Source organism: Rutilus rutilus (genome assembly GCF_951802725.1).
Source record: "Rutilus rutilus genome assembly, chromosome: 14".
Taxonomy (NCBI): Eukaryota; Metazoa; Chordata; class Actinopteri; order Cypriniformes; family Leuciscidae; genus Rutilus; species Rutilus rutilus.
Genome location: NC_140219.1, coordinates 16,716,070 through 16,737,790, shown reverse-complemented (window position 1 = coordinate 16,737,790; position 21,721 = coordinate 16,716,070). Strand labels below are relative to the sequence as shown.

Genomic DNA, 21,721 nt, shown 5'->3' with positions numbered 1-21,721 from the left:
TTCCTTCCTTTGTTCTTTTGCATTGGTGAGGTGTGGGTGTTTGAATGGAGACCCAACCATGTCCTCTGAGTCCTTTCCTTAAGATGCGTTAAGTAAGTTTGTTTTTGCCAATTGTATTGTTTGAATTTATTTATTTCAATTGTTTGGTTTGAGTATATATATGTTATGTTTGATGAATTATATGAGTTTGATTTCCTTTATTGTATCGTTTGTAGTGACTTAAAACCATCTTGTACATCCAATCCATCCTGTCCATCTGTTGGCATCTGTCTATAACGTGTGAATCTGCAATCCATGATCTTTATGCCATGTGAATTACCCAAGACTTAATCATCTAGAACTGAGAATAAAAGAGAGCAAAGGACTGGTATTTGTCCCGTGTTTTGATTAGACACGCCATCAAGTTTCTACAACTCTGACGAACTTTGGATATATTTACCATCTGATATCCAACAATCACTTCATATGATTTATAAGCTGTTTTTCATGGGGACCCAAACATGTTCCCACAAGGACAGGGATTTCGGATATTGCCATCTTTGTGGGGATATTTTGTCCCCATAATGTAGTTTATACCTGAACCAAACACACCTTTATGAGTGTTTGTCCCATCTTTGTCAGTGTGTCTGCTGATAGTCTTATTGGAAAGATTGGTACATTACATAAAAAGCCAGATTTACAGCTCAAAAGGTGTGGGGTGATAATACGCAGATTCTGTTGAACACATAGCACAAGCACAAACACAAATGTACATAAGCCTAAGGGGCTACTGTTTAATTCAAATACAGTACATGTGAACTTACAGAAAACCTAGAATTAATTTGGGCTGCAATTAAAATGCAATAGAAATGGGCAAATAACATCAAGGGCTACTAAGCCACTGCAGATGCCTTGTTCAAGGCGATAAGCTGCAGTGACTGCAATTTTTGGCAGGAATATTGGTTTAAAACCTGATCCACCATTGCCACCTTGTGGTAACAACGTACATACTCAAGTCTTTGAATAGGCAGTTAACAGGGAGCCTGCCAGGACAACACAAGATGCCAAAGCAAACAATAGCAAGTTCCCAAGACCCTGAGAAAAGAAAATCGGTTTGTTAGGCTGGCCTAAATAGAAGTTTCTGCTTTATTTCCTTATTACTGGTAATGAATCAATATCAAATTAAAACGACTATGATCTAAACTGGCTCTTACACACACTCGTTAGTTTTGATATGGTGAGCAATTATAATTATGCATTTAGTGACTTGAATGTTATATCATATTATATATATTTTTTTAAAGTTAAAATAATTAATTTAGACTTTCAGCTGTTTGCAATGAACAAATCAAACAAAAGTAATTAAAATAGCTCAACAACAAATGTTTCAAGTGGTTTCCCCAAATTTAATAAATAAAAAAAAAAGCAACTTTTAATGACTTCTGCAATTTCAAAATTATTCAACCCCCTGAATAGAATCCCTCACAACAGCACAAATCTGCAAAACAGGTGTCGTCTCAAGCACACCTGATGCGACTAATCAAGGGCTTCAATAGTCGCAACAGGTGTGCTTGAGCTAGAACACATTAAATATCTGAACTGGCAAGGTTTGTTGAGTGTCACGTTTGACTGCAAGTTAGAAATATGGCTAAGTCAAAAGAATGGTCCAAAATGTTAAGAGAAGATATCATCGTCCTTCACAAACAAGGAACAGGATACAAAAAGATAGTGAAGGCACTAAATGTTCCTAAAGACACAGCTGGAAGCATAGTTTACAAGTTCAAAGTTAAAGGAACAGTGGTTACACTACCTGGACAGGGAAGAAAAAGGCAGCTATTAACAGCAGCAACCAGATTTCTGAGAAGGCATCCCTTGAGTGACTGCAAAAGACCTGCTAGTTGCTAGTCTTGGTGGCAACAGGCACTGAGGTTTCAGCTTGCACAGTAAGGCGCATACGAAGTGCATGCCAGAACTCCAAGACGAACACCACTTCTGGCCCAAAAGCACAAGAAAAGTTGGTATATAAATAAGCCACAGTTTTGGGATTCTGTTCTGTGGAGCTATGAAGCAAAACTGGAACTTTACAGCCCTATGGATCAGTGGTATTTATGGAGGAAGAAGAATGAGGCATATGCTGAAAAGAACACTCTGCCTACAGTTAAGCATGGTGGTATCTCGGTGATGGTCTGCGGCTGCTTTGCATCCTCTGGCACTGGAAACCTGCAATTTGGGGAAACCACTTGAAACATTTGTTGTGTTGAGCTACTTCAGTTACTTTGTTTGATTTGTTCATTGCAAACAGCTGAAAGTCTGTACATTTTGCCAATAAACCTGATTTGCAATGGTGGTTGAATAATTTTGATTGTCTCTGTCTCTACACACGTATAAAATTACATATATGTACTCACTAAATGCATAATTATAATCCTAATTGCTCACCATAATATCAAAACTAATTAAAGTGAATTTATCTTATGCAAGTGCTCTCTGCGGATTTAAATCATTTGAAAAACAAAGTGTCAGACTAGGTCACGTAAAAATGCCATCCAAAATACTGAATGAATACAAATAGCTTTATGTTACCTACTTTGACCTCTTTAAATACCACACTTCCCCACAGAGCAGCTACCAAACCATAACCCTGAAATCAAAGTAGAACACACTGTCATTACTTACGATTTTCAATGCAAGGTGAATGAGAACATGAAAGATTTTATTTTGTGCCATACTTACAGCATTAATTATAGGGAATGTGACCACTGCACTAAGGTAGTAATTTCCTATAAGCCATGCATATGTGGCTAATCCCCACATCAAGCCACTCAGAAAACCTGCATGGAAGGTTTTACAGTTAAGAAACACGGGAACTCAATATTCAGTAGAAAGCGGAGGAATATTTTCAGGGATATCGTGTCCAGTAGCTGATAGTAAACTTTACCTGTAACAATACAGTTGCTTTGCAATACTCCACAAATATGGTGGAGCTGCAAAGCAACACAGTCCTTTCATCCAAGTTGAAATAAAGATGATGGAATGGAATGCACATTAATTACCAGGTATGATGGCTCTGGGATAGATCCGAGGCCTGTTCTTCATGAATGCGCAGTAAGTAAGAAAATACACTGTGCTCATGAGGAAAATTCCACTGTAATGGGCAAAGCAGTAGTCAATTTCTGTAATGGACAGAAAAACATGTTAGAATAGCCTATAAAATGCTTTTTAACATCTTAAGCTGTAAAAATTGCATACCATTGATACTGAAACTACTTGGTCATCCCATACATGCATACATACATACCATTCTCACTGGATCCAGTGAACATACTTGAATTGGTTTTGGCATGAACTTTAATATAGAAAACGGGCACAAAAGAAGAGCCATAAAGGACACCTGAAAATATGGCCAAGATGCAGCCCCTGTAACAAGAGTATATTATTATAGAAAATAAATATTCCACATTTAATATTTATATTCCAGAGATTTTACAATATTATAGTATAAAGATGAAAATGCCATAAATATAAATTCACAAACTTTTTACACATTCACAGTACATAATAAAGAACCAGAAATGTACTGGAACTAGGAAGGCCTACAGATACTCACCACACTCTTTTGCTCTTTGGTGAAATCGTGTCCACCCATGAATCACTGAGGTTTGTGATGTCTTGATTCAACCTCTAAAGACAGACTACAGACTGAATACATGCGCCCAAAATGTAGGCAAAGATGTGTGTATCCAAAACAAAATACACCAAACAATATTCTACATAACATCCAAAAAGCTCTTAATGTGGAAAAGCCCTCTAACTTACCCTATCATCAATCAACAAAGGCATGGATTCAGGAGATGTACGTTTCTGAACATCACTTTTCACAAAGAAGAATATGATGGCACTGAAACAAAGACAAGATTGTGTTATGAGAAAAAAATAAAACCTAATCCAGAGACTTCTCTCTCACAATAAATAAAACGCAAGGATGTTTTTATTCCATATCCCATAAAATCAGATGGAACTGTAGATCCAATACAACGTGGCTTCAGGTCTTAGGAGGTTGTTTATCCTGCCTTACACAATATATTGCATTTTCTATTTCAGAGAAACTTTTGAGCGAGTAAGACAGCAGCACTTTCATCTCAAAAGGATCTTTGTGAGGTGTAACTACTAAGTTAACAATAATGGGGGGGAATAAAAAAAATATTGTCTGTCCATACTAAAGAAGTGTGCCTGAAGCATGTCCTTTCCATTAGGATTTCTGAGGACTAAAAGCACCTTCTTAGTTGAATGAACAATATTACTTTGTAAAATTTCAGCCTTCATTAATAGCCAAAGAAACATCTTGATGTGTGCATTTGGAGGTGGACAATTATTATGTTCCCTGCTAAGAGGGAAAATTTAAATAAAAACACATAAATACCTCTCCCATTACCTCTCCCATTACCTTAGCAGACAAAGGCCAGCTCCACAGTAATTGAGTATTGGTTTGGGCACTTCCTCTGGATGCAGCCCAAACCAGCCAAACCTTGAAAGGAATGACTTAAGAGGTAAGATTACCTCAGCCTTCAATTAAAAACATGGATAACACTTTATAATTAGGTCCTACTAGTTAACATTAATTTATGCATTAAACTACTATCATTAGCTAACAATGAGCAATACGTGTGTTACAGTTCATCTTTCTTAATGTTAGTTAATACCTGTTCACTGTTAGTTTGTGTTAGCTCAGGTCCATTAAATGATAACAGATTTTAAATTTGAATCATGTATTAGTAAATGGTGACATTTACATTAAGATTAACAAATGCTTTACGATCAGCTTGGCTCACGATGCTTTTGGAAAACGCAGCCTGGACCAGCATATAAATCAGTGTCCCAAAGTTTAACATCAGGAAGTTCAATACATCCCTATAACCCCCTTCTGTCAAACATCAAGCCAGCTCACCTTGAGCTTGCCCATCCAATTAACAATCCACTGGATCCCCAAAGCAAAATTCCAAGACCAAGGCCAATAAACTTCACAACTGGGACAGCGGTTATATTTCCTAAGAGGTAAATCTGTTATAAATGACATCTGTATGTATATTAAACATGTTTATTCGCTCACACATACACTTTACCAGTGGCCCAAAGTGCTCCTCCAAGCATAGCTGCAGGATGAGCTCTGGAGGGGTGAAACACTGTGTCAGCAACCAGTCCAACACACCAAATAGCTGAACTGCAAATCCACTGGAAAAACATTCCTGTAAAGACAGCAGATTTTGAGGCAAGGTTGGTCAAATGTTAGTGTGGCGTGTAAAAGTACAGTTAAACTCCTCACCATCGCCGGTATCTATCGTTTTAACAGGAACAAAGTAACTTCCATACAACAGCACTGCAAAAGTACAGGCCACAAAGCCATAGGTGGTGTCTGTACTGTTGGCTTCATTAGAGGAGCGAGGGGGCTCTAGGTATAAAACAAAACTAAAGGTTGACAACACACTTGTGGCATTTATGCAAAAAATAATAATAATAGACTATTCAAAAAATATTGTTTGACTTTCCAAGCACAGCAGTTTCCAAACCCACACTCCCAGAGGTGATAAAGAGGCATGTTTTCAGTCAAAGACATAGACCAATTAAAAATTTGTATTTTTTAAATATGTAATATTTAATCTACCTTCAGCTGACAATGTGCTGCAGCATCTAACAACAAAAAGCACAATTACAGCTAGTAAAGCCATAAATCTCTTTTTCCCCTCACTCTACGTAAGCACTGCATTTGTTGTTGTGGTAGTTGAGTCAAGTGGTTTGTTGTAGCCTTAACCAGGTGTTATTAATTGGCCCCACTGTCCCGCCCTACTAACATATTAGGGAGTTGTGGGGAGGTACTTACCATTTAGGCTACCCTTTTTCATATATAAAAAGAGAATGGCGACTAAGGTTCATTCTGCCAAACATTTTGTGTTCCAAACTTCCAAAGAAGAAAGAAAGTCATCCGGGTTTGGAACTGAGGGTGAATTTTTTTTTTGCTTTAAATGAACGTAGTTCCTAAACAGCTCCACTAGATGGCGATCACCTTCTAACTTGTTTTGATTCCGCAACCGTTACGCAGAAGAAAGACGGTAAGCCAATCATAAGATGTCTGGCCAGCATCCCAAATTCTTAATATGCAAAGCAAAAAAGAAGTGCCAACAAAAATAACAACACCATTCTCTTGAACCCCGATAAAAGTACTAGTCATTGAGTGAGTTAAGAGTAGCTATTAGTAACATGCATCTGCTGCTCTGAATGTCTTTTTGAATGTTAAAATGTTATGTGTTTATATGCTGAATTGTACAGTAGCTTACTAAAACTTAGCATACTAGAGTACTAGAATTAGAAGGCAGTGAAACATTCTTAACAGGAATAACTTTTTTTTTCTTCTTTTTTTTTTTTATAATCATCAGCAGAATAACGTTGTCTATAGCAGACAGACGACCACAGTGGAAAGATTCACTTTATGGAAGTGTGTGGTTGCCATGGAAACTGAGGGTAAGGTAAGGACATAAGAGGAAATGAATGTATTGTATAATGCATGTGTTTTTGAAAAGAGTCAACCAAGGCAGCAATTATTCAATAAGATAGAAACAGTAAAAACAGTAGTGCGAAATATAATTATAATTTTAAACAACATCATTATGCTTCAGAAATCATTCTAATATGCTGATTTGGTGCTCAAAACATGTTATTGTTTTCAATGTTGAAATTTTGTGGAAACCATGATCTTTTTTTTTTTTTAAGGATTCTTTGATGAATAACATTTTTTTAAATAACAAAAAACCTTACTAATCCCAAACTTGAACAGTACTGTTGAGTATGTGTGTATGTATGTTGTATGTATGCATGTTCATGTTGATTGCGACACTTTCTCCCAGTCATCACAGTGTGTGTGTGTGTATATATATATATATATATATATATATATATATATATATATATATATATATATATATTCCTAAGGTCATTAAATGCAAGGCAGCAGTGGCCTGGGAACCAGGGAAAGCACTCTCCATTGAGGAAGTGGAGGTTTCCCCTCCCAAAGCACATGAAGTACGAATTAAGGTAGGTTTGTTATATTCTTCATCTTAGGCTACATATAGTATAAACGTATACTTGCACAAACTAAAAAAAAAAAAAACTACTTTTAAAAATGCCTGAGAATAAGGGATAACCATTAACACTATTCTGGATACTACATGCTTTCAAAAAATGTTTTTTCTTAATCTTAATTTTTTTATTGTGCTTTTAAGGGACCAAGTATTATTTTATTTCACTGAGCAAAGACTATTCATCAATCCTTGTCAGATAGCAGCATCTGGGGTGTGTCACTCAGATTGGGCTTACCTGTATGATGTTGCTAAAATGAAGCCACGGCCTTTTCCTTTAATCCTGGGACATGAAGGAGCTGGAACAGTGGAGAGTGTTGGTCCAGGAGTTACAAAGGTGTCCAAAGGTAAAAAAAAAATACATAAAAAAAACCTCAAACACTTGATCATAATATTTCTTTTACTTCTACCAATATATGAAATGTTTATAAATGGAAATGGATTTTTCATGTCTCAATTACATCATCTTAAGTTTTTCTCAGTCACTTTGGTACATTTCTTGAATCTTCCTTAGAAAGTTCAACCAAAAATAAAACTTCTGTCATCATTTACTCACCCTCATGTTGTTCCAAACTTGTATGAATTTCTTTCCTCTGCTAAACCAAAAAGAAGATTTTTAAAGAATATGGGCAATCAAACAGGCCCAAGGCCCCATTGCCTTCCAAAAAAATGGGGTCCATCAACTCTTTGGTTGCCGACATTCTTTAAAATATATTCTTTTGTGTTCAGCAGAAGAAAGAAATTCATACAAGTTTGGAACAGCTTTAGGGTGAGTAAATGATGACAGAATTTTCATTTTTGGGTGAACTATCCCTTTAAGATTTGCAAACCAGTAAGTTTATTTCTCAAAACAATTCGTACAAAGAGCACCACACAATGGATTACCTGCAAAATCCTTGATCTTGCTCAAAATCCTTAGTTTATCTGTCAAAAGTAAGTATTAGTATATTTGCCAATGTCAATGAACATATCAGTACCATCAAAATGACAAGTCCTTGTTTCATTGTTCACAAACAACATTCTTAGTCATGTTGTCAATATAACGGCGTACTCTGTCAGTATTTTCAGATTTAAACTATGGCTATAATTTTGATGACAATGATTAAAAATGCACAAGACAGCACTTTATCTGTATGGCATATATCAATTTGAACAGTACAAACTGACACATTACTGTACAGGTATATGGGATTTTTTGAGGGGTAAGACTATTCAACAGGGAACCAGAATAAAACATTTTAAGCAACATGACATAAGCAATTGATAATGTAGGAAACAGCAGACAACTGCACATTATCAATCGCATGAATGTACCAAAGCATTTGCAATTTGTTCAAAAGAATGATAAATTGCTTTAATGATGTGCACAAGTGACTAGATGATGTGGAGGTTGAACAAGTAGTTTTGACAATTTCAGTTATGATCTGAGAAATGCGACTAAAAAAACTGTAATCACTTAATTTTTGAAACATGAGAATAGAAGTGTGTAAAACAAATGTGTATACTCTGTGTATATAAAACCAAAAATATAAATATAAAATATAATCTGAAAATACAAAAAAACAGTGTATAAACATTATCATGTACCATGTATCTGCAGGAGATCATGTCATTCCTCTGTTCCTGCCACAGTGTGGACAATGTGAACGCTGTCTGAGTCCAAAGACAAACCTCTGCACCAAAAACTGGTTAGGATAAAAGAAAAACATTGTTGTCTGGGACTTTATTATATATTTTTTAAAATTTGCTTTTGAGAGATTGACTTTAGTTGATTAGCATTTCTGTTTTATTTGGAATGATCATTCAATATTATTAAATAAAATAGATTTTAATGTTATTTTATTTAATACGATTGAGTGTTATTAATTAAAAAGAAACTTTTCTTAATATTTCATGTTGCTAATGTTATGTAAAATTCCTTGTATCCATTTTATCATTTCTTTCTGAGAAAAATAGAAATTTTTCTCTGCCTCTTAGGGAGCAAACTCAGCAGTGTGTTCTTGCTGACGGCACTAGCAGGATCACCTGTAAGAATCAGCAGGTCCATCAGTTTATTGGTATCAGCACCTTCTCTGAATATACTGTTGTGCCAGAGGACAACGTCACCAAGATTCACCCAGACGCTCCGCTGGACAAAGTCTGTCTGCTGGGCTGTGGAGTGTCTACAGGATATGGGGCAGCAGTGAACACGGGCAATGTGTGTGTGATTTCTACTGGCGTAACGTCAAAAAGGCGATACATAAAATAAAAATAACATCCCACCAGCTAGTTTGGCATTGTCTTTCCCAGGTAGAATCTGGCTCTACATGTGCGGTGTTTGGTTTGGGAGCTGTCGGACTGGCAGCGGTCATGGGATGCAAGGCTGCCGGTGCCACCAGGATCATCGCCGTTGACATCAACCCAGACAAGTTTGAGATCGCCAAGACATTTGGGGCCACTGAGTTTGTGAACCCTAAAGACCACAATAAACCCATTCAGGAGGTGCTGAGGGAGCTGACGAATGGTGGCGTTGACTTTGCTATTGAGTGTGTGGGGAATGTGGGTGTCATGGTAAGTTCCAATAACCAGTGTGTATTATTATTCCAATAACTGGAAGTTTATTAGTAGAGCTGTTTATTTTTCAAAGAAGCTTATAGCAACACTGAAGTTAGAACAAGTCAGTTTGCCATGTAGAAGAAAATCATTTACTGTATGTGCCCTGAGGTTACTTGAACTAATACAGTTTCCTCTGACCAGAGGGCTGCTGTGGAAGCATGCAGTCCTGCAGGGGGGATCTGTGTGATCGTGGGTTGGATTGAGGTGGAGGAACTTTCTCTGTCCCCCTTGGATATCCTGCTAGGACGAACTCTGAAAGGCACTTATTTTGGAGGTAAATGCCACGATTGCACGCCCCAGGGCAATTTTCCCTGCATTTAGGGTAGTGTGAGCTGTTTGCATGGTAAATGTGAAAAATTATAATAATAATAATTATAAAGTAATTACCCTTTTGATTGACAGGTTGGAAGAGTGTTGAGGCGGTGCCCAGACTGGTTCTAGATTATATGAGTGGGAAACTTCTGCTGGATGAGTTTGTGACACATAGACTGACTCTAGATCAGATTAACCAGGCCTTTGATCTCATGATCAGGGGAAAAAGGTCAGTTGTACGGTATTAGCATCTACTAATGAACACAATCATGGATTTGTTTTGTGATGGAAAAGCACCAGAAAATGTTGCTTATCTTATATGCTTAATCATTTAGCAATTTACTGTAATGTTCAAATATTTTATAAAAGGAAGATGGAGAGAAATTACATTGATTACAAATGATGAGATAAAAAAAATACATACATGGATGAATCTATTTATAATAATAATTATAATAATTATATATATATATATATATATATATATATATATATATATATATATACACACACACACACACACACACACACACACAGTTCTTTTGTATTTTCATTTTATATTTTGGGTTTTATATACACACATTATAAACCTTTATTTTACACACTTCTATTCTCATGTTTCAAAAATTATTTATATATATATATATATATATATATATATATATATATATATATATAGTGAGTGTGTGTGTTTGTGAGATCAGTGAAGATGATATTGTATATAAAATTGTTTCAAGTCTATGTATGAAATGCAAAAAAAAAAAAAAAAATTAACGTCTATGTAATTCGATATCTTTCTCTCTTTCTCAGTATTCGGACAGTGATTGAGATGTGAAATACAGGAGATTCCCAATAACCTTTAAACAGAACACATAATATCAGTGCTTTAGGTGGGTTCATCTTCTCCCTCTCTAAAAACCATGCACCATCCAAATGAAAGGCTGAATCAATGGCATAAGTGTAAGTGAAAAGTTTAAGACATAATTTTTTGCTGTTATTTTGACAGTTAACTGCCATAATAAAAGACTGTTTTGCAATATGTACACAGGAAAAGAGAGATAGGCCTATGTTTAGACAATGATTATCTCCTGTATCTGCTAATCCAAAGGTCCTTAGCTATAGCACACAGGTGCACTGATATAAAGGTATAGGATAGGAAAAGTCATATTCACTGAACAGTGCATTGATTGTTCTTTGTTTATATTCTCAAGGAGAATACAAGGAACATGTCTGTTATGATCAGAAACTGTTCCACACAATAAAGCCAAATCTGTTGAATTTGATTTGTTTGTATCTTCTCTCTATTAGCAGTAGATGGCATGCTTGCACTGCATTTGCACCTTGTTTACTTCATTTCTCGTAACTCATTGTGCACTGTATAGAGAAGTATGTATCCCTCCCTTCTGTGTGCCTTCAGACTGCTTTAGGCTAATATTTGTTGAATATTTATTAGTTCTTGTGTTTATATTCCACACGTCCACAAGTGTTGCTAGTTTCCATGGGGCTTCATTCGATACTGATCACAATCAAACTTATTTTGCTTTTGGGAAGAGGAAGGCTGACCCATAAGTTATTTGTGGGTTATCCAATCACATGCAGGCAGCAGCTGGTTCAGCTTCTGGATTGGTCATTCATCCAGTAACACATGCTTTGAATAATCTTATAGCAGCTGTGCACTAGTACAAAGTACACTACAAGCAGATCCTCTCCCAAGCCCAGACAAAAACAGCTCTGAATGTAAGTTATAAATAGAATGCAACCAGATACTGTAAATATGTGCATGTATTCATCTGCTTTATTGAATGTGTTTTAAATATGGTAAACTACTCAAAACTACTTTATAGCCTTGAGGGATGTCACAATCCTCCTCAATGTGAATTAATTCTAAACATATTTACTATAGTGTCAGTACAATAATATTAGGCAATGATTTGTACTTGAACTGTTTTTTAAGGTAAAGTGAAGTGTTTTTAAATGAAAAGAAATTAGTATGGTTTTCTAAAAACATTCAAAGCAGAACATCATTCTGCTATGAAAAGGGTTGCATGGTTTGTAATGTAAAACAAGAATGCATGTGACATATGATATGGTGCACTTTCATACTTCCTTATTGCTACACCACACAAGGGTGAGAAACGCATATAGAATCGGAATAGAATCGGGCATTTATATAGCGCTTTCATATGTACTACTGTACAGTGTACACCCAAAGCGCTTTACAATCATGTCAGGGGATCTCTCCTCAACCACCACCAGGCATATGCCACCATATGCAACCTCACGCCCGTTTCACACATACTCCGTTTGCAGTGCGTATGCGGTGCGTATTTTTTTCCGCACCCATGTTAACAGGTTAGAGCTTTCACACTGCGCGCGGATGCAGTCCGTCGATCCGTTCCAGTTGCGGTGCAGCGATCGTTTCCGCACCGAGTCTATTTTTGCTGTGCTGAATTAAAGAGACATCGCATTTTCGTGGTCAAAATTAACACAGATTGACTTGAAAATTGAGTAATTTAATTCACCATAAATGCATTTAATTAATTAAAATGTAGTAATCTCACCATAAATGTATTTAATTAAATCTTTTTTTCATCTTTTTACTTTAAAGGTCCCATAGCATGGATTATTTTATTATTTTAGAATGTTTCCGGGGGTGCCCTTATACACGGGTTTCTTGTATACAAACAATACCGCATGCGCGTGCATCCAGGAGGCAGAAAACCGCTATCTGTTATGCCGAGTTCTGTAAAAGAACATTGTAATTAACGTAGATTTCGCATTGTTTGTAATTTCTTGTTGACTCAATAATAAACGGCAATTTCAGAGTTGGATCTGTTTGTTTGTGTTTCATATTAATATAACATTATGTAAAACGTTCAACTGTTTACGAATCAAAATCCGGACATACTGTGATGAATTATCATGTTAGACTAAGTTAGTAATGTAATAGCCAATGTTAGCAGTGCAGCATATAGAGCCCGAATTTGCTTTTATATAAGTTAAACTTGTTTACGTTACTTTACGACCTGCAACATTTCATGACTGCACACATAACGTTAGGCTACTTAACTGTAAATCAAAGATTTGACGATGGATTATGTGGGAAGCCTTAGTACCTCCGACCGTGGCGATTATATTAAAAAACTTAACTCTCCGCAATACATGACGATCTTTGGATTGTGGATGACAAGAAGTTGCCAGCATTAAGTGACAGTGACAACGCATGTTTCGTGGTCAAAATGGACACAGATTGACCTGAAAATGTAGTAATCTCAACATAAATGTATTTAATTAAATACTACTTTTTTTTTTCACTTTAAGACCGGGGTAAAGCAAGGAAAATACAATTTATTTCAACAAGGCAACATAATGAACAACACTCGTCTCATTCGTGGAGGTGGAAAAACAAGTTCTTTGTGACATGCAAGATTTATTGTATAAAGATTTAAATTATGCAAAAGAAAGGGAATGAGTCTGCTGTTTTTGTCAATTTTAAGTTTTAATTTAAAATGTAGGCTATGCGATTTTAATATAAGTACATGGTAAATATTTTACCACTTGATTGAGTAACTTAATATATAACTAGATGTACCGCATGGCGGTACAAAATATCACCGCCGCTCAGGCCTGCACTGGCTTTCCACAAAAATAAATGACGTGGAGCAATTTGGCTGTATTGCGTGTTTATATACCTAAAAAAAGTAGTAGTATGTGCATGTCTGTGTGTGTGTTTGTGTATGTGTGTGTGTGTCTGTGTGTGTATGTATGCGTGCGTACATGTGTGCGCGCGTGTGTGTTTGTGTGTGTGTGTCTGTGCATGTGGATTTGTATGTGTGTGTATGGGTGTGTGTCTGTCAGTGTGTGTGCATGCTTGCGTTTGTTTGTATTCCTGCATGTGTGTGTGTGTGTGACAGTATCATCCTAAACCAGCAACCCTTCGCTCAACAGCACCATCTACAGGCCGATGAGTGTACAGTCACTAAATGTGCACATAAATGAATTTATTTTATACCCCCCCATGGATGAAATTCTACGAAACTTAGCATACCCCCAGAGGATGTCAAGTTAATCATACACATGAAATATGGTGCAGTTCTGAACATCTCAACTGAAGATAGGGGCGATTAAAGCAGAATAATATTGCATTTTCATTTTTTATGGGAAGGGCGCAAATCACAAATGAGTGATTATGGGCTAGGTTGATGTGGGCCCTTAAGAGCAACATACCATAAACATTTCTTCATCCTCGGTGCCACGGTTCAGGTAGTTATTTAGGAAAAACTGCATTTTGGGGGTTTGGGGGGGCCCAGCGCGGGGGGGGGGGGGAGTGGCCCCCGGGGACCAAACGAAATTTTTCCGTAAAAGTCTAGTGGGGCTACATGCCCACCAAATTTCATGTTCCCCGGTGTTTCGGTGTCCCTGGTATCGTTGATGAAAAATTCAGTAGATGAAAAAAAAAAAACTTTGACAATCCCTATATGACCGCTTTCGCTAGCTACGCTAGCGGCGGTCATAATTATATAGAAGTAATGCATTGAATAATACGTTGTTTAAATTGTGTTTAAACGTGTCGTGAATACGTCTAAAGAGTGTAGCCTATATATGTGTAGGCTACAAAGAGAATCGCAATGCTGACAAAACTTTTTTTTAAATAAAAGTTGCTGATAACTTCTGGATTTGAAATACAAATAGCGTTTGTGGTACAGCAGCGGATCAGTTACGCACTGCAAACGCAGCATATATGTGAAAGCACTATAGGGCGTGCTGCTCCTGCACCGCATACGCACTGCACACGGAGTATGTGTGAAACGGGCGTCATGCCTGTGTGCAGGTATAAATATTAGTTAAATGTCTAAGCTTTAACTAATGTATGATATGGTTCATAAAGGTAAATCATGACAGCATGTTTAACCCTCTGGGCTTCTTCGTAAAATAGTCACACTTAGCTTCCTCCCGCCCGAAAACGGGCGAAGCCTTAAAATTTTACTTTACTTTTTCCCAGGATAACCAATCAAATATATTTTTGTTCTATAATGTTTTCTTATTTCTTATTATCATTTTTTTATGATACTTTGCATTAATTATATAATTTTTATGAGCTATTTTTTCCATTAGAATTAATATATATATATTTTTATTTTATTTTATTTAATTTTTCAATAAATGCAACATTTCACATCAAAATAGAATGCAGGCCTAAAAAAATATGTTTTTCAAGTGAGAAGAGCGCCATCTAGTGGCTTCAAAATGTATTAATTTGTGTCATGTCCTATAACCGCCTATAGGCGGCCTATAGCTTTTTTATTTATTTATTTGATTTATTCCCATTTGGAAAGAAATTTTTTTATTACTAAGCAACCACTGAATGGAACAACACAAATTATATATCATTTTAAAGCTTAGGATCTCAGCTTTTTAATGCATCTAATTTTTTACTAATTTATTAACTCCTAACCATAGACTGTGCTCCTAACGAGTGCTGAGTAATCCCTCTAAAACCGAGTGTACTGCCAGCAGGCGCCACCTAGCTGCGAAAATATTCTTTACCATATTTTTTAAAAATCTTGCCTTGATTAATACAAAGTTGATGTCATTTGAAAGCTTAGAGTCTGAACTTTACAGTGAATGTATCCACTTTGAAAAACTCTTAAGTATTGCTGAGTTATTTGCTGATAAATATAATTTCTTTTTTTTCATAATCTATAAAATAATGTACTGAAATGTGTCAAAAACATCATACAGCTCATGAAACATTCTCAGATAATTGAAAATGGCACTTCATTTTTTACAGCATATTATTACAATTAAAATGAGCCCAAAATTAACATAATCTATTGCTTTTATGACAAGATATTCTTCATGGAGAAAAAATTGAGGGGGTGTCAAAGACTGTACAAAAAGGCTGTCTCTTTTCCAAATGCTGTAACTTTTGATTCCTTTATCCAAAAATTATAATTTTTTTATCCAGATGCAGCTAACATGTAGGGGGACTTCACTAAAAAAGAATTTTCCTCCTACCTTATTTCCTTCCTGAGTTATTCCATGACAAATAAGAAAGATATGCAAAATCATAATAAAAATTATATATATATATATTGTCTTTTATCCGCTGTTTCTTGGCAGGACAATGTCCAAATGTAATGTAATTTATATTTTCAAAAAAATTAAAAAGAGTTCTTTCAAACGATACCTACCTTTTGACTCTCATAGTTTTGGAGTTATTATGATTATATAATTTTTATATAGTTTGGAGCAAAATTTGCTGTTTCAGTCTTACCAGTTCATTTCTCTGTGTGTGTGTGTGTGTTTGTGTGTGTGGGTGTGTGTGGGGGGGGGGAGGGTGTCTTATTTGCACTCTTGATGTTTTAGAGTGTCACCCCTTCATTACTGTACACTTTTTTTCAGCACAGTGGCTGATCTGTAGCTTGTACCACCAAAAGTTTCTCTGAGTTTTCCTATTTTTTCGTATTTCCCATTCATTTCCTATGTCGCCCGTCTTCGGGCGGGAGGAAGCTAAGTGTGACTTTTTTTTTTACGACCCTTTAACATATCAGAATCATCTCCTTGATTTTTTTTTTGTGTGTTCATATAGGTAATAAAACAAAAGTCACCAAGTTTCACCCCCATCCGATGAAGCAAAAAAAAAAAAAAAAAAAAAACGTTCAAGTTTTCGCCCGTTTTCGGGCGAAGAAGCCCATTATGATAATCCATCAGAATAGCTTTAAAGTGATGCACTTCATATGAAACCTACTGTCCCCTTTCATCTAACATGTTAAGCTAAAGTGGGACTTAAAATATGGCGTCACAACTATTTAAAATTGTGCAACAATACATTCACACAAACTTTTTGTTCATTGTCGGTTTGTACATAAATGGACAATTAACCTCACACAACTCCAGGTAATCGATAGGTGCATAAAAAAAAAAAAAGAGATAGCCAAAAAATTATAAAAAATTTTTTTTTAAAAATTAAACTGCACACTATCTGCACTTGCAAAAATATATATATAAAAAAACTTTATTAAGCACAATGTATCAGGTCCCATGTCCTTCATCAAGCAGACAATTACAAGATGATCCAATTTAAAATCTAAAATGGCCAATCAGGTTTTTTTAACATGACAAATTGCCACCAATAACAATCAATGACACAATTTATAATTTTATCTATAACATCACATACATTTATTTTTAATTTTTTTACATAAATGCATACATAGAAAATACAAATACCATTATTTTATAACATTACATTAAATAACGCTTCATCATTTAAACCCATTGGTGATAAAGTCTGAAGGGTAATAATACAGAATAGCTCCCGTGTCTGTAAAATCATTTATATATTTTGACCCCTCTTGGTCGGCTTGTACAAAAAAAAAAAAAAAAAAAAAAAACCTTAACACATTCAAGTTTTAATTGTCATTCATGTTCTTTTAGGAGGCTGTTTATTGACAACTTTGGAAACGATTCATTGTATTAAAAGTGTGTGGTTATCATGGAAACTGAGGGCAAGGTAAGGACATAAAGGAAAGAGAATCCTCACATAGTTGTCATCAAAAAATGATGTTGTTTTTAAGACTGTGAAATGAATCACATTCATATCTTTTTATAAGGTGATCAAGTGCAAGGCAGCAGTGGCCTGGGAACCAGGGAAAGCACTCTCCATTGAGGAAGTGGAGGTTGCACCTCCCAAAGCACATGAAGTACGAATTAAGGTATGTCCATTACACTTCATTAGCCCAGTCTGTATGTAATCTGTTTACGTACAACACATATATGTAGTATTGCATAAAGACGCAATTCTGATGTTGTATCAATAGCCAGGCACTATTTATGTATTAGACCAATGACTTTCAATTGACCCATGTCAGATAGTTGCATCTGGAGTATGCCACACAGACTGGACTTTCCTGTATGAGGTTGGTAAAACTATGAATCCCCAGCCCTTTCCTTTGGTTTTGGGACATGAGGGGGCAGGAGTGGTGGAGAGTGTCGGTCCAGGCGTCACAAAGATGTCCAAAGGTAAATCCATCAAGGAGGCTTTTTTTTGTGTTAACTTTAACTTGCAAACTTCTGCCAAACTGTTGATATCTATTTCAATAGATCTTTTTTTGTAAGTTTAGACATATACATATATGTTGAAATACAATTTACATTGATATAATCTTTATTTAAAATGCAACTGACAGTAATGACTTTGTAATATTTGTATACTGAATTGTAATTGGTCTTTTTTTGGTCCTGAAATCATCCTTTATTAGCCTATGCATGAGTACGAAATGTAACAAAAACACGAATACAGAGCAAATAAATAGATTAGTAGTTATACAAAATATTTTTGTTAAAATAAAAGGCATGTAAATAAATTCGCTTTATAGTTTTTACAATTTTGCTTTAACTTTAAAACTGCATTCTTCCATTTATCTACAGGAGATAAAGTTATTACTCTAGTCGTGCCACAGTGTGGAAAATGTGAACGCTGCATGAGTCCAAAGACAAACCTCTGCACCAAAAACTGGTGAGTTGTCGTGACTGAGTGATGTTTGTCTTTTTTGTTTAAGTTCTCCTAAAATCATACACTAGATTTATGAGGTGGGTGATAAAATAAATCAGTTGCATTAAGAATCTCTTTATTTCCTAGGGAGCAAACTCAGCAGTGTGTTCTTGCTGACGGCACTAGCAGGATCACCTGTAAGAATCAGCAGGTCCATCAGTTTATTGGTATCAGCACCTTCTCTGAATACACTGTTGTGCCAGAGGACAACGTCACCAAGATTCACCCAGACGCTCCGCTGGACAAAGTCTGTCTGCTGGGCTGTGGAGTGTCTACAGGATATGGGGCAGCAGTGAACACGGGCAATGTGTGTGTGATTTCTACTGGCGTAACGTCAAAAAGGCGATACATAAAATAAAAATAACATCCCACCAGCTAGTTTGGCATTGTCTTTCCCAGGTAGAATCTGGCTCTACATGTGCGGTGTTTGGTTTGGGAGCTGTCGGACTGGCAGCGGTCATGGGATGCAAGGCTGCCGGTGCCACCAGGATCATCGCCGTTGACATCAACCCAGACAAGTTTGAGATCGCCAAGACATTTGGGGCCACTGAGTTTGTGAACCCTAAAGACCACAATAAACCCATTCAGGAGGTGCTGAGGGAGCTGACGAATGGTGGCGTTGACTTTGCTATTGAGTGTGTGGGGAATGTGGGTGTCATGGTAAGTTAAGGCCCTTTCACACCAATAATAATAACTATAAAGATAACTAGGGCTGTCGCAGTGAAAGAATTTCCCTTGCGGTAATTTTGAGTGGCTCAATAGCGATACGACAAATGTTTAGCTTTCCTTGGACACGCAACCTTTTCACGAATATCTAAGACTTGAAATCAAAGACAGACGCAGGTAATTGCACGTGCAACTGAGCACACAATCTGACAGAGTGAAGCTCTCTCAATCACTGTCTGTTGCAGATCCACGAAGCCTCTGTACAAATCACCATGATAAACACAGCTGTGTAATCATTATTAACTTATTTAACATTCAATACACATGCAGGAAGTTCAAAATAAGAAGGGTATAGCCTTATGAAAAAGAAAACACGCGAATATCGTGGTTGCTGCGGTTATCGCGACAGCCCTAAAGATAACTATATTAACGTCCACACCAACGCACAATAACTTTGTTTATGATAAGCACACTGCAGTTTTGTCATCTGCCACTTTAAATGCTCAAGCTCTTTAAATTAGGATGGATACTAACTAATGAATCTTATCGTACAATCAGAGGGCTGCTGTGGAAGCGTGCAGTCCTGCAGGGGGAGTCTGTGTGATGGTGGGCTGGACCCGGACGGGGGAACTAACTCTGGTCTCTGAGGATATTCTGCTTGGAAAAACTCTGAAAGGCTCCTATTTTGGTGGTAAAAGCATGCCTGATCAATTAAGATATCACTCATGGTCGTGTTCTGATGTGTATGTTGCAGGTGCAGTACCAGTTTGATGTGATATGGAGAATTAGGTCTAATCATTTAACAGTCCTCTCTTATTTTATTATTTATTAGAGTGAGTTGTTTGGGTGGAAGACACCCAGAAAAATGTAATGTTCTTTCTATCTGATTGACAGGTTGGAAGAGTGTTGAGGCGGTGCCCAAGTTGGTTCTAGATTATATGAGTGGGAAACTTCTGCTGGATGAGTTTGTGACACACAATTTGACATTAGATCAGGTTAACCATGCCTTCGATCTCATGATTACTGGAAAAAGGTCAGTTCTGTGAATCTACTAATGATCTTGTGTTGTGCTGATGACATTTTTCATATACGACACACAGAAGTCTTTACATTGACTAATAATTGTGTGTATATGTATGTGTATGTGTATATATATATATATTATACAATTTTTTTATATATATATATATATACTAAATACACTAAAACACACTTTCTCTTTTTCAGTATTCGTACAGTGATCAATATGTGAAATGAAGGAAGCGTCCTGTCTTCCTCAAACAGAACAGTTTATATTCTGTTCGGACATTACATCCAGGGAAGAAGAATCAATGTTGTCAAATATTATGCAATAATGCAATAAACAGATCTCCACAGTTCTCAACAGATCTCATTGGCCCCGAATCCTGTTCAACATAATTATACAGTAAACATAAAAAATTGTCACATCACACAGCAGTTTCATATAGAATGGTTTCATATGTACAGCAAGAGAGAAGCTTTATTTCAGTATACATTTTTTTTTTTTTTATGTATATATTCTCAAGGAATATACATTGAGTCACAATGTTACTGTTTCACACAGTAAAGCTTGATTTGAATTTGATTTGGTTGTGTATTTTCTCTTTTACCAGTAGATGGCAATCTTGTACTACAAAACATCCCTTTTCACTCCTTTTGTCTTTTTCTTTTGTCTGAATTAAGACAAAGTTTCTTCAGTTTGACTCTAACCTATATTTCATTTCAGGCTTGGCTGAATATCCATGTTCTTGTGTTTATGTTCAACATCATTACAGAGCAAACCACCAGGACTCCATTATTTTAAATATGTACCATTATTTCCCTTTGAAACCACTATCCACCAGTTCTCATCCTCATCTAGAATAATATTATCATCTGAACCTTCATTGTCTCCAAGTAGGACATGCTGTGTGAGAGAAGCCTCTAGAAAAACAGAAAGAATTTGGTCATAGGCAGATGGATGGGTGCGTGTCACTAGGGGTTGGGGAAACATGCAGCTGATCACGGGTTGCATTTTGACCTTGGTAATATTATATATTGATTTAATATAGCATGCTCTTGAGGGTTAGAATAGCAGTTGTGGCCTGTCAGAACCAGAGACAAAGGGCTGGCTGGGGAATGCCTCTCCATGATGAACTGGGATGGCTGTCCAGGAATAAATTGTAGTTCCATTCAGATCAAATGAATACTCTTGGCAGATCCCCCTCCCCCTTTTCCATCTTTATGTAAAATGGAAAAATGAAGCAAAGTCTCTCCCTCACGTTTACCCCACCCCCTGCCAAATTGTGCAATCAATCAGAGATTCAAAGCTGTGACTCTTCGTTGCTCTTTCCATTGAAACTGAGAAAGATCACTTAAAAATTGAGACATCAAAAGATAGAAGACAAGTAGCGACAGGTGCTTGTTCAGTGCACTCATTTGTAGATGTAGGGGATAAATTTACAAAGGCCCACTAGGTTATATT

At 36.4% G+C, this 21,721-nt stretch overlaps 3 protein-coding genes across 17 annotated transcripts; 2 read left to right on the top strand and 1 right to left on the bottom strand.

The window, feature by feature from the left end:
• Positions 1–465: 465 nt before the first annotated feature.
• Positions 466–5,796, bottom strand: tmem144b (transmembrane protein 144b). Of its 3 annotated transcripts, XM_084429898.1 has the most exons (13): positions 5,639–5,796; positions 5,300–5,425; positions 5,100–5,222; positions 4,925–5,024; positions 4,424–4,504; positions 3,796–3,877; positions 3,587–3,660; positions 3,278–3,396; positions 3,033–3,152; positions 2,713–2,810; positions 2,567–2,620; positions 2,136–2,199; positions 1,790–1,968 (listed from the first exon to the last, which is right to left on the bottom strand). In XM_084429898.1, exons 1-13 carry the CDS (start codon positions 5,700–5,702, stop codon positions 1,874–1,876), a joined length of 1,200 nt encoding a protein of 399 aa, XP_084286024.1. In that variant the 5' UTR covers positions 5,703–5,796; the 3' UTR covers positions 1,790–1,873. The 3 variants fall into 3 exon arrangements, with proteins under 3 accessions (XP_084286026.1, XP_084286025.1, XP_084286024.1); XM_084429900.1 differs by lacking the exons at positions 1,790–1,968; positions 2,136–2,199 and adding an exon at positions 466–1,074; XM_084429899.1 differs by lacking the exons at positions 1,790–1,968; positions 2,136–2,199 and adding an exon at positions 706–1,074 and having other exon boundaries at positions 2,563–2,620.
• A 112-nt stretch (positions 5,797–5,908) lies between these two features.
• Positions 5,909–11,295, top strand: LOC311303423 (alcohol dehydrogenase class-3-like). Of its 12 annotated transcripts, none has more exons than XM_084429887.1 (10): positions 5,909–5,974; positions 6,408–6,492; positions 6,961–7,062; positions 7,306–7,453; positions 8,707–8,794; positions 9,084–9,303; positions 9,396–9,656; positions 9,843–9,975; positions 10,104–10,242; positions 10,824–11,295. In XM_084429887.1, exons 4-10 carry the CDS (start codon positions 7,363–7,365, stop codon positions 10,846–10,848), a joined length of 957 nt encoding a protein of 318 aa, XP_084286013.1. In that variant the 5' UTR covers positions 5,909–5,974; positions 6,408–6,492; positions 6,961–7,062; positions 7,306–7,362; the 3' UTR covers positions 10,849–11,295. The 12 variants fall into 12 exon arrangements, with proteins under 12 accessions (XP_084286013.1, XP_084286012.1, XP_084286020.1 ...); XM_084429886.1 differs by having other exon boundaries at positions 7,251–7,453; XM_084429894.1 differs by having other exon boundaries at positions 5,909–6,083; positions 7,251–7,453.
• Positions 10,941–20,842, top strand: LOC311303422 (alcohol dehydrogenase class-3-like). 2 transcript variants are annotated; one of them, XM_084429884.1, is made up of 10 exons: positions 10,941–10,973; positions 17,454–17,529; positions 17,630–17,731; positions 17,888–18,038; positions 18,447–18,534; positions 18,658–18,877; positions 18,970–19,230; positions 19,795–19,927; positions 20,131–20,269; positions 20,464–20,842. In XM_084429884.1, exons 2-10 carry the CDS (start codon positions 17,512–17,514, stop codon positions 20,486–20,488), a joined length of 1,137 nt encoding a protein of 378 aa, XP_084286010.1. In that variant the 5' UTR covers positions 10,941–10,973; positions 17,454–17,511; the 3' UTR covers positions 20,489–20,842. The 2 variants fall into 2 exon arrangements, with proteins under 2 accessions (XP_084286010.1, XP_084286009.1); XM_084429883.1 differs by lacking the exon at positions 10,941–10,973 and adding an exon at positions 11,677–11,750.
• The last annotated feature ends 879 nt before the right edge of the window (positions 20,843–21,721 follow it).

Bases quoted from the DNA above. Each gene is read 5' to 3' on its own strand.
- tmem144b (XM_084429898.1), bottom strand. From the start codon at position 5,702: ATGGCTTTACTAGCTGTAATTGTGCTTTTTGTTGTTAGATGCTGCAGC. The intron at 5,025-5,099 runs GTAAAGTGTATG...TTTACCTCTTAG, and splicing joins AGGAGCACTTTGGGCCACTG to GAAATATAACCGCTGTCCCA. The intron at 3,397-3,586 runs GTGAGTATCTGT...CTCTTGTTACAG, and splicing joins CCAAAGAGCAAAAGAGTGTG to GGGCTGCATCTTGGCCATAT.
- LOC311303423 (XM_084429885.1), top strand. The intron at 7,063-7,305 runs GTAGGTTTGTTA...AATCCTTGTCAG, and splicing joins CACATGAAGTACGAATTAAG to ATAGCAGCATCTGGGGTGTG. The intron at 9,304-9,395 runs GTGTGTGTGATT...TGTCTTTCCCAG, and splicing joins CAGCAGTGAACACGGGCAAT to GTAGAATCTGGCTCTACATG.
- LOC311303422 (XM_084429884.1), top strand. The intron at 17,732-17,887 runs GTATGTCCATTA...GACCCATGTCAG, and splicing joins CACATGAAGTACGAATTAAG to ATAGTTGCATCTGGAGTATG. The intron at 19,231-19,794 runs GTAAGTTAAGGC...TCGTACAATCAG, and splicing joins TGGGGAATGTGGGTGTCATG to AGGGCTGCTGTGGAAGCGTG.